At 48.8% G+C, this 11,205-nt stretch overlaps 3 protein-coding genes across 8 annotated transcripts in view; 2 read left to right on the top strand and 1 right to left on the bottom strand.

The window, feature by feature from the left end:
• LOC102203513 (coagulation factor IX-like) overlaps positions 1-4,179 on the bottom strand; it is a 26,111-nt gene extending 21,932 nt beyond the window's left edge. Inside the window, exon 1 of the mRNA XM_013915526.1 lies at positions 4,096-4,179. Coding sequence (XP_013770980.1) covers positions 4,096-4,179 — 84 coding nt within the window. The remainder of the gene's footprint in view (positions 1-4,095) is intronic.
• Positions 3,097-7,726, top strand: clrn1 (clarin 1). Its single transcript, XM_005751624.2, has 3 exons — positions 3,097-4,433; positions 5,657-5,836; positions 6,898-7,726. Exons 1-3 carry the CDS (start codon positions 4,181-4,183, stop codon positions 7,161-7,163), a joined length of 699 nt encoding a protein of 232 aa, XP_005751681.1. The 5' UTR covers positions 3,097-4,180; the 3' UTR covers positions 7,164-7,726.
• A 74-nt stretch (positions 7,727-7,800) lies between these two features.
• The window catches only part of mindy4b (MINDY family member 4B), a 13,631-nt gene continuing 10,226 nt past the window's right edge, over positions 7,801-11,205 (top strand). For 5 of the 6 annotated variants that reach the window (XM_005751626.1, XM_013915541.1, XM_013915538.1 and 2 more), the window contains exons 1-2: positions 9,567-10,400; positions 10,900-10,921. In XM_005751626.1, coding sequence (XP_005751683.1) covers positions 10,333-10,400; positions 10,900-10,921 — 90 coding nt within the window. In that variant the 5' untranslated portion in view covers positions 9,567-10,332. Of the gene's footprint in view, positions 8,983-9,566; positions 10,401-10,899; positions 10,922-11,205 lie in introns of those variants that run through there. The other variant, XM_013915539.1, reaches the window with a different exon arrangement.

The following is an 11,205-nucleotide window of genomic DNA, read 5'->3' as shown; positions in this document are numbered from 1 at the left end:
AAAAAAACTAATAGTGTGCGTATGTATGTACATATATGTACATGTGTGTGTAGATATATATGTATGTATATGTATGTGTGTATGTGTGTGTTCGTTACTTGTAGTTATTACTGCCTGTTACCTGTGGTAATGCAATTTATAATTTATATATTCTGTATTCAGTTATGAAGGCTCTAATTGTTGTTTGCGAGCTGCAGTTTAGATGTTTGTATGCGCCCGGGGCTGTTGATGGGACGGTATGCAATAATGGGCGTAGCTGCGGGAAGTTTATTGTTTTGTTTTGTTTTTTTGTTGATGAGTGAGTATAGGGGTGGGATTTAATAAGTTTTCTTCGTCCCACTCCTTTTTCAGGCAATTTTTGTTTTTTGTTTTGTGCATTTTATGTTCAATATAGGTATTTGTTGTGCCTGGAAATGAACAAATAAATGAATGAAATGAATGAATGAAAATACATCAGTGACCTCCTGACCTAGCATGAACCTTCCAGATCCCTCAGGTCATCTGGATCCGGTCTTTTATCAGTTCCCAGAGTCAGAACCAGACACGGAGAAGCTGCATTCAGCTTTTATGCTCCTTATATCTGGAACAAACTCCCAGAAAGCCTCAGATCAGCTGAAACACTCAGTTTATTTAAATCCAGGTTGAAGACTCACCTGTTCTCAGCTGCATTTGAATAAAGCACCAAATACACACTGTTTTACTTTTAAGCTTAAATTTCAAAACTTACATTTTAACTACTGATTTTATCTACTGTTCTGTTTGTTTGTTTGTTAATTAGTTAGTTTGTTTGTTTGCTTGTTTTAATCAATTTCAGATCATGCTTTTATTTGTTTTTGTTTCTAATGTCTCTGTAAAGCACTTTGAATCACCTTGTTGTTGAATTGTGCTATACAAATAAACTTGCCTTGCCCCCTGACACTTTATTTGGTACAGCTGGTTAGCACCTGATTGGACGTCAGTCAGGTTCCAGAAAGGCTGCTTCCTATCAGCAGCCTGTCCGCTCTCCTGACCCCTGACCTTAGCGAGGCATCTGCTGCTCGCTGGATGTTGGAAAGGAAACGCCCGGCCGATGATAGTTTCACATTTTATAACCGCTTTGCTTCAGCTGTTCCTCAGTTTCAGTGACGTGTGCAGCCACTACAGTAAACTCACACCCTAACCCAGGGGTCTCAAACCGTGGCCTGGGGGCCACTCGCTGCCCGTACCTTGATGTGCAGAAATATAATGCACTTTGACCCCTGAAGTGACTTTTTGTTAAAATAAGTTCTTAAAGCCAAAAAAGATGAATCTGAAGCCAACATGAGCAGAGAGCACAAACATGCTGAGGCTGTGTGAGTGCAGTGACAGACTCACAAACTCATGCACGCACTTATGTGCAGTTTGTTGCATACAAACACAACGACAGCCGCAGTGCTGCGTGTGTGTGCACAGACCCATGTGTTAGTGAAGAGCAGAGATGGGCAGTAATGTAATCGATTACCAACACTGGTTAAGAGATTGGAAACAAACTCTTGTTACACAACATTTGAAATTTTAAAAACAAACACATTTTAGGAAATATTTGTTTGTTTTGTACTACTTGAGCACTAGTCAAAGGAGCTTACAGAGAAAAGCGTCTGGACTTCTTTGAGTTGCTTGAAGACGTTTCACCTCTCATCCAGAAGCTTCTTCAGTTCTGTGCCATTGTGAAACCTGACCCCCACCTTCACAGTAAGCTCACCCGAAACTCTGGCTGATTGGGACCCACACCCAGTTTCACACCTTGGCTCAGGCGATTAGAGGATCATCAGGGGTCCTTTGTCCCTCTGTGGGGGGAAACTCCCACTAGGTTTATATCTGGGACTCTCCACCATTTGACCTTAGAACTGAAGAAGCTTCTCGGATGAGAGGTGAAACGTCTTCAAGCAACTTAAAGAAGTCCAGACGCTTTTCTTTGCAAGCTCCTTAGACCACGATGACCTGGATGACTGAGAACCTTCACAGACATACTTGAACGCTAAAATCTCCTCCAATCCGATGACAGAGCCAGCAGTGGCCCCGCAGCTCCTTTCACTCTGAGACCCAAGCGCACAAACCTTCATCCTCCCTCTTCATCACCTCCACCTGCGTGAGCGCTGAGCTGTGGGACCACGCCCCCGCGGCGCGTTTATGACACCTGATCACCTGGAGTTCCGCTACACCGCGTCCGTCAGTGAGTCTGAGTATCGATCCTGATCAGCACCGACTACAAGAACCTGCAATCACGTGACCCGAAACTCCTTACCTCATGTTGGACGTGGCAGCTCCTCTCAGCTCCTTCGGCGGCTCCTCCGCTCCTCTGTGCTCCTCCGGACACCGACCCCCGGGTTTCACCCCGGCGTGACGTATACTGAGAGGCTTACGTCATCACGTGCCATGCCGAAGCAGCCTGGAGGAACAGCAGCGCCCTCTGGGGCTCAAAGTGATTCTTTTCGTACTGAAGTCCGTTTGTTTGTTTACCTGTTTTACGTCACAGTTAATCAACTTCCTGTTTCCTGACTGCAGCAGCTGCCAGAGTCCAGTCAGAAAAGACCCGATTTAAGAGATGTACACTTGTAAAAGTAAAAAGTACATCCGGCCTGTGTAACAGTGGCGCAGTCAAAGTACTTTTACATGCAGTACTGCAGTACATCAGCCTCTGGCACGAAGGAAAAACACGTGACCTATCATTAGCTCACCTGAAGACCCTCAGCGTTTTCCTCACATGTCTTTTCACAGTAAAAGCACTAATGACAGCACAGACACTTCCTGTGGTTTTACACAATAAAACCTCTTTGTTAAGAAGTAAGATAAGATGAGTCTTTATTGACCTGACAGCGGGGAAATGCGTGCGTTCCCACAGCTCAGGTACAGAGAGCAGAAGAATACAAAGCCCCAAAAATACAAAATCAATAAGATAATACAATATATACCACGGTAACTGAGGTTCTATGTACACGCACAAACAGTGTGTGTGACGGAGAAAAACATGCAAGAAATTCATTTCAGCTATTCTTCTATCTAAGAAATCCATAAGTATAGATGTGTACGTGCAAACACACGTACAAATACACATACATCCATACACACCAAATATACACATATATATACACATGCACACGTCCATACATATAAGGTGCATTATCCATGTGGCGGTGACTGTGGTTGTCCACGTGACTCATGACATCATGATCGAGGAGACTAACTGCTGCTGACTGATCTGTGAGGGCGTTTAGGTCTCTGAGCTGCTCAGCACACTCACACACTCATGCAGAGGGTGGTGTGGGTTGTTCATGATGGATGTCAGCTTTACTAACATCCTCCTGTCGCCCACCACCTCCACAGACTCCAGAGGACATCCCAGCACAGAGCTAGACCTCCGCACCAGTTTGTCAACCCTGCTCCTGTCCGTGGATCTGCTCCCCCAGCAGGTCACTGCGCAGAGAGAGGCGGGCGCTAGCCCGTATTAGTCTTTTTTATGAGTTCGCCCTCCTTAAGAGCAGTGACCTTGGGGGCCTTTGTTCCCTTATTTCTATTTTTTTCGTGTTGCACTCCGGTTGCCTAGGCCGGGGTGTAACAGTGTCATAGAAGAAAACAGACTGGATGTAAAAGATGGCGATATCTCCTGCTTCCTGCTCCAGTCACTCACTTCCGTTCTCAGTGTTTTACCTGTTAGACCAGTGGTCAGGAACTCCAGGCCGCAGCCTGGTTTTAGAGTTTTCAGCTGATTTAAAAGGCTAAATTAAAAAGTTCTGCAGAGGCATGGTGATGAGCTCATGTGACTCAGGTGTGCTGACCCAGGGTGATACCTGAAACCTTCCCCGCCTCTGTTTCAGTCTTATTCCAGACGTTATCTGAATATTTCAGCATCACTTCCTGTCCACCTCCGTGATATGTCACAGAGCCGGTTTTAGGCTGAAAAAGGTCCCACGTGACCACAAACCGCGCTCAGCAGTAAGGTGTGAAGGAAAGATGAGTCTGCTGCGGGCGCGCGCATCACAGTCTCGTGCTTCGTCTTTAATGAGAACTCGAACCTCCTGGCTGTAAAACGAGCCCTTGTTGCCATGGACCCAGCGCAGGTGTGCGCTGGCACCTGACGTTTCCCGCGGTCCCCCCTCCTCCCGGAGGTGGAGGCGGGGGCGTTGTGGTGGTGGCCTCCTCCCCCGGCTCCTCCTCCTCCATCATGCCGGGCAGACAGAAGCAGCTCCTCTTCTCCGTGTGCGGGCTCCTCGGCCTCTCCTGTGCGCTCACGGCCGCGGTGGCCACCGGCCTGCCACTCTGGCTCCGCGGGGCCGTGCTGTGCCGCACCGGGGCCGAGCTCGTCAACGCCACCGGGGCCGAGCTGGACAAGTTCGTGGGCGAGCTGAGCTACGGGCTGTTCCACGGACAGCGCGTGAAGCAGTGCGGGCTGGGGGGCCGCGCGGCGCGCTTCTCCTGTGAGTGATCGCCGATGATGCATGCGCACGAGCAGTAATTCACGCACGAGCTGCTGCGAGTCTGCTCACGGCTCTATCAACAACTCTGCATTAATAATAATCAGGTTAATCAATAACCCTGTTCATTGATCTGCAGTGACTGCTGTCATCACATTATTGTTGTGACAGAAAATATTTCAGCTGAAAAAAACTAAAAACTATAAAAATAAAAACACTGATTCAATTGGGACAGCAAACTGAAAAAGTTCAAGATGTCAAACAGATGAGATTTCATAGTAACCAGAACTCCATAAACTGAAGAGCCAGGACCCAGACCAGGACCAGGACCCAGACCAGGATCAGCATCAGCATTTCTGATTTGGGGGTTTTGGAGCCGGAGCTCTGTTGTCACCGGGGTGGCAGAAAAATGATTTCTGAACCCTGATGCTGATTTGAGACAAACGCTGAGCTCAGCCTGCGTGACTGTGCGTGAACGTCACAGTCACGCAGGCTGAGCTCGTCTCATTGGCTCGGACACACGGCCAGCAGCAGGCGTCCTTCATAAATAAGGTTAATTAAAGGTTAAATGAATACAGCTGCAGATGTGAAACCACTGTCAGATAATCTTTTCCAAACGGGCGAATAAACATTTGTCACGTGACTCTGAGCGCTGGGACAGGAAGCAGCTCCCTCTGAGGTCCTGGGCAGCGCGGCACTAATGAGGTTTCCGCCTGATTGCGTGGGATCTGCGAGCAGAGACAAAGCCGCTCTGTCCCTGCAGGACCTGCGTCTCTGCTTCAGTGCAGAGCTTTTTGTTTCACGTCAGCGTCTCTGTGGGACGTTTGTCAGCCTTCGTGGGTGTTCCAGCAGTGGGGGTGTTACTGTCACAGCTGAACTTAGTGGGGAGGTGGAGCACGCTCGGGGTTCCAGCAGCTCGTGTTCTCTGGTTTTAAATCTCTTATTAAATATCTGACAATGTTCACTTCTTGTGTCTGTTTTGCACACTTCCTGTCTCTGTGAGTTTACAGAAGATTTTCTGTCACGTTGGCGCTCTTGATTCTGTTTTTCATGTTTCTGTCTCTTCCTGTGTCGGTCTCGTCTGCTTTGTGTCAGCGTGTCTTCGCCCTGCTGTTTGACCCTCTAACAGGAAGTGCTGGCTGTGTGTCCCGAGGCTCGGTGACCTCTGTGGTCGCTGCAGACCGGACACGCCTCTCACTGCAGGTCTGTCTCTTGATGTCTTCCAGTCTTTCCTGACCTCCTGAGTGCCATCCCCACGGGCCTCCACGTCACCGTCATCTTCTTCTGTGGTGTTGTGACACTCTTCTCCTCCGTGGCCACTGGCTTCTTCTTCTTCAATGCCTTCGGCAGACCCTACGAGACGCTGCAAGGCCCCGTGGGACTTTACCTGTGGACCTTCATCACCTGTGAGAACCACACCCTCACAGCTTCACCTGCCAGTCCATGGGAAGCTTTTGTTTGTACTGTAACGTGTGTCAAAGATAACCGTCCTCACGGTTGCCCCCAGCACAGCCAAATACGTCATCATTTGAAGAAGGGCTGATAAGATAAGAACAGCTGTTCGCTAAAATACGACCAAAAGCACGACTGTTAGAGATGGGGGGGAGCAGAGGAAGGACAGTGTCACTGAAATGCATGCTGGGACAGTTGGCGGGCTCCCTGTGAGCCTGTAACGAGATATAAAATATGGATGGTCTGAAATGAGTTCGGAGAGGATCACAGACAAACAGCCTGATAACAGAGCCCAGGGCAGGAGAGGGATAAAGCAGGCGGGGGGCGGCCTGGCCGAGCATTAAGACCCAACGATCCTCCGCTCATTTCCTCCTTCTCCGGGTTCATTTCACTTAATCGGCCCGTCCAATGTGTGCCTGCAACCGCAGACCCCAATTAGTGCCGGGCAGCGTCCCCACAAATACTCCAGTTTCACTCACAAAGGCCCGCAGAAGCCTAGCAGGCCGCCACGGCACCTGTCTGAGGCCACGCCCCTAACGATGCAAACTTGAACCTTAACACAGTTTATGCAGGTGCGTAGTAGAAACAGGTGTTACGAGGGCTCAATATTCACAGACACCACACAGCTTATGCATCAGGCTGAAGCATCTTAACGCAGCGGTCTGTGTGGACGAACTCACTGCTGCCCCCGCTGGACGGGGGAGGAACTGCAGTGTTGGAGCCTGTGCTCCTCACAGTTGGATGGTTGGTCCAAACCCTGGATGGGGAACCAGTGATGCACAGACTGGAGACGCCTGTCAGTCATGTGACCTGAGCTCAGCTGAGCCACGTTACCATGAGCTCCATCACGGGTTTTATTTTCACCGCCTGAGCTCCTCTGATGACATCATCCCTCCTTCTGTTGTGGCGTCTGGTTCGCCTCCTCTGGCCTTCTCAGAGGTGGAGGTGGTGTCTAAGGGTGATGGGGTCAGAGGTCAGAGGTAAGCCTGATGGTTCCTGTCTGTGTTTCCTGCAGGTGTCGGCAGCTGCCTCGTCATGGTCCTGTTTGTGTCGGAGGTAAAGCTCAGTCGTCTGTCCGAGCGGATCGCCAACTTCAATGAGGGGAATTTCATCTTCCAGACGTACACCGAGCGCTACGACCGATGCTTCTGGCTCTTCTTCCTCATCTTCCTCCTTCAGGGACTGAACGCCCTGTTGGTCCGACTGGCGGGAATCCAGTTTCCCTTTCAACAAAACAAAGAGGTGGAGCTGAGCGGCGGGGCGGCCGACCTCATGTACTGAGAGGAGAGGAGCACGGCTCAGCGGGAAAATGGCCTGAATGCCAGACTTCATCAGCCGCCACTTCCTGTCGCCGCAGCTCTGTCAGACAGCTTTCCTTCACAGTCTGTTCCACACTGAAGAAGCCGAACCCTCGCTCTTCACCAGCGTGAGGGCGTTTCCCTCAGTAACAGCGACGATCGTGACTCTGACGCTGAAACTACGAACAGTTCATAGATTTGAAATGTTACTCTGTGGTAGATGACGCCGTCGAGCTCCTCTGTGTCTTCGTTTCTTTGCAGATCTGTGATGTTTAGGTCCTCGCTGGCTCACTCGTCCTTTAGCTTCTTGTGTTTCACCGATCACGATGACCACGCATCCGGCGCCGAGCCCGTCCTGATCCGAGCTCTTTGGTTCTGAGGACAGGCGATGCCTCGGCTCTGCCGTGTTGCTGTGTGGGAAAGCAAACGTGATCGCTGAACGCAGAGGAAGGTTTTGGACAGTGAATCATTGACAAAGTGTGTTTCTGTGCAAACCATCACGAGCTAAATGTGCCTGTTAGGAAAATAAAACTGTATCTGAGCGTCTGCTTCTGGGTTTGACTGATTGTTTGGTGGCTTCACGTCTGGATTTCTTCTGTTCCTGCAGCTCTCTGTGACTGATCTCTGACCAGCTGCTGGTCCGTTGCTCCTCTGAGATCTTTCTGAGGGCTTTACATGATGAGGACAGAGGTCACCAGCAGAGAGCAGAGCCTGGAGGTCGGAGGTTACGCTCCCTGTGGAGGTCCTCGCCTTTGACGGGTTTGATGAGGAGACAAACGTAGGACTTCATTTTTTTACAATATAAAAGACCAGAGTTTTTTTTTTCTGTGACATGACCTGTAACTGTGGCTGATCAGATGTTTACTGGTCCAAATACAGAAAGCCATCAGTTGCCATGGTGATGTTCTCATTTTTGCACATCATCATGAAAGCAGAAATATCCCGAAACCCTCGGCAGCGTTCACACAGCGTGCTGAATCCTGAGCAGCTTCAGCCGCACGTGGCAGAAAACCCGCGACAGCGGTGAGCGAGGTGCTTCAGGAAGCCTGTGATCGGGTCGGCATTAGCGTTGAGAGCCTTTGGACTGAAACCTCATGGCGTGTGTTGGCTTTAACGGGGCCATGAAGCTGGCGGTGCTGCAGGGCGCTGTGATGAGGCCCGCCCCCTGCAGTGACACCGAGCCCGCCCTCCGTGTTTGGACATGCTGACAGAGCAGACTGGACTGTCTGTTGTCCTCTTGTTTCCACTGTGTGTTTAATGGTGGCATCCTCTTTAGCAGCCGGCCAATTAAAGGCCAGGATTTCATCCAGCTGATGGCAGACGGCAGCTCAGCTGGAGAAAACTGGATCTGCTGTTTTTAGAAGGACTTTAAACTTTAACCATGTTCAGCCTGAAGTCCAGGCAGGACACGGGGTGTGATTACTGCTGGCCGAAGAGCTGCAGCTTAATGAGCACGTGCGACTGCGAAACCCGTGAGCGCGCCTCTGGTGGCCTGAACGCTGCAGACGCGTCAGGGAGTCAAACACGGAGACGTCATCAGCTGGAAAGCCTGAAACACCCCAGGGAGTGAGAGCAACACCGATGAGCTCTGTGCCGTTTGTGAATGAACAGGGAGCGATGCGCGCAATGCCCGAGGGGATACTGTCACAGTTAATTGGCTGACCCTGGGGATGGCAGTCAGACGTGGGAGGTAAAAAGAGCCCGCTCAGACAGTCCGGCCTCGGACACACAGCTTCCCGTCACTCAGACCACTGCAGGTAACACGCTTCCTCACAGCGGGATCGCCGAGCTCCGATTCACAGGTAATACTCCCGATTTTCCTCTGACAGCAGAGCTCCGAAGATTCAGGATCACGCTGATATATGTACAATGACATGTAGGTGCACTTTGGTGTGTGCTGGAGCAGGTCAATGTGATGATGATGGTCTTGTTGCTGAAGTTAGACGGTGCTGCTGGTAGCAGATGTTACTCTCATGAGAAGAAGCAAGAGGCTTCCTGTGACTGACGGTGCAGCTGCCGTTACTGTCGGAGGGTCACTGAGGGTCCTGCAGATCAGGACGTGGTGACGTGTAAATAAAACAAATAGAAATCTGTGAAAACCCTTGGGCCGTAATTCAAACACACGTCCCGTAAAAAAACAATCATCTCGTATTCAGAGAAAATATTACGCGTTTCGTGTTGAGCTGAAAAGGAGCAGTTTTTCCCAAACTTCAGCTACAAAGGAAAAGACACGAAGCTGGATTTATGGATAAAAAGTGTTTGTTTTGTTTCAAAATAGCTGAGAACTATTCGCTGACAGCTGCCAACATCTGCGAACAAATATCATTCTGTAAAGTTTATATAGTGTGTAACTGTTCGTGTAGAGTGTTATTAAATTTATTGCTAATGCATCATATGGCACACTGACTGCTGAGGGAATTTTAGATGCACTCGTCATCAGAAAGGTTGCCGACCCCTGGTGTAAAGTAATAAACAGAGTCCATTTCTCAAAATCCCGTTTATCTAAAATTTTCCTTCAATTATAGATCAATGTGACCTCCCCCTGCAATCCATATGTTTTCTTCTGTCCAAGTTTGAACACATTTTGGGTTTTCAGAGGCTTTTGGATCCGATCCGAGAAGACCCTCTGACTGCCATATTTGGAGTTCCAAAGACCCTCTTAATATAACTCCCCAGCAAACTGAGATCGTGGCTTTTTGTTCCCTTCTTGCTAGACGCTGTATTTTACGGCAGCCTATATTATCACGCCCAAACCTCGCGATAATAGCGGTGTAACAAAACTGGTTCTTTGTGACAAGATAAACACACCCTTACAATGTTGACCACAGAAACGTACAAGCAAGAACATTTTAACTGCTGGAACCATCTATTAAACTTCTTTATACATAAGCCATTTCTGTGACACTTACAATACATACAATACAATGTATATAAGTTTGTATTGTTTGTTTCACAAGCAGCACAGAGGAACATCTGGTCTCAGTCCAGACATGGAGAGTTCAGAACGAGCAGATATTTCAGTGTCGAGCAGATGTGTCTGCTTTAGACTTTAAATACTTCCTGCTTAGTTTCTGTGAAAACAGTGAAGCGTGTAGATGGATTTGTCAGGAGAGGAACTGAAGCTGTGGTGTTTCCTGTAAACTGATGAACTGATGTGTGTTCAGATGGAGGCAGAGATTCAGCAGATCCTGGTCCAGGTGTCGGAGCTGCAGCACCAAAGGAAAGTTCACTTCCTGCTTCAAAAAATCCGATCTGCTCCCCAAATCTGAAGGCCTACACACACCGCCAAAGAAACACCACAAAATCCTGAATTTTCTGGTTCTGAACTGGCCGTGCAACTCGTACACACTGAGTACGGCATTTTTCTGTCCTCTAAGCGTCAGCAGCATCAGTGAGGACTTCCTGGTCTGGTCCAGGAGCTGAAGCTTTGCTCCGCATATCAGCACGTGGCACAGCCTGGAGCTGAATCTGGTCAAACACAATTATTTTACTGTGTCAGTATCAGTGTGTGTAGAGCTGTGAGAGACACATCGACATGTGACAATCAGAAACATGGAGCCTGTTTGTTGCTGCTGCATGAACAGATGAGTCCCAAAAACAATTAAAACACATAAAATATTTGTAGGATTTTATGTGTCAGGTGTGTGAAGGCTTTCAGAGAGACAACTGCACAGATATTTTCAGACTGAAGGATTTATCCTGTTGTGTTCTTCCTGCAGGCTGCAGTCACAGTCTGTGGTTGTAAGTATCAACATTCATTAACACTCAGTTTTATTCATATGGCACCAAATCACAACAGCAGCCTACGTCTATTGCAGCATAACTAAGGGAGGATTCAGGGTCACCTGGTCCAGCCCTAACTATATGCTCTAGCAAAAAGGAAAGTTTGAAGCCTAATCTTGAAAGTAGAGATAGTGTCTGTCTCATGAATCCAAACTGGAAGCTGGTTCCACAGAAGAGGGGCCTGAAAACTGAAGGCTCTGCCTCCCATTCTACTTTTAAATACTCTAGGAACAACAAGTAGG

Source organism: Pundamilia nyererei, unplaced genomic scaffold, assembly GCF_000239375.1.
Source record: "Pundamilia nyererei isolate P.nyererei 1_Seehausen unplaced genomic scaffold, PunNye1.0 scaffold00319, whole genome shotgun sequence".
NCBI classification, from domain to species: domain Eukaryota; kingdom Metazoa; phylum Chordata; class Actinopteri; order Cichliformes; family Cichlidae; genus Pundamilia; species Pundamilia nyererei.
Note: the sequence above shows the minus strand (reverse complement) of the source record. Positions and strands in the feature narration are given on the sequence as shown.

What these genes read in the sequence shown, in the direction of transcription:
- clrn1 (XM_005751624.2), top strand. Translation starts at nt 4,181, where the DNA reads ATGCCGGGCAGACAGAAGCAGCTCCTCTTCTCCGTGTGCGGGCTCCTC. An exon ending in CCGCGCGGCGCGCTTCTCCT is followed by an intron (nt 4,434 to 5,656) that starts GTGAGTGATCGC and finishes GATGTCTTCCAG; the next exon opens with TCTTTCCTGACCTCCTGAGT. An exon ending in CCTGTGGACCTTCATCACCT is followed by an intron (nt 5,837 to 6,897) that starts GTGAGAACCACA and finishes TGTTTCCTGCAG; the next exon opens with GTGTCGGCAGCTGCCTCGTC.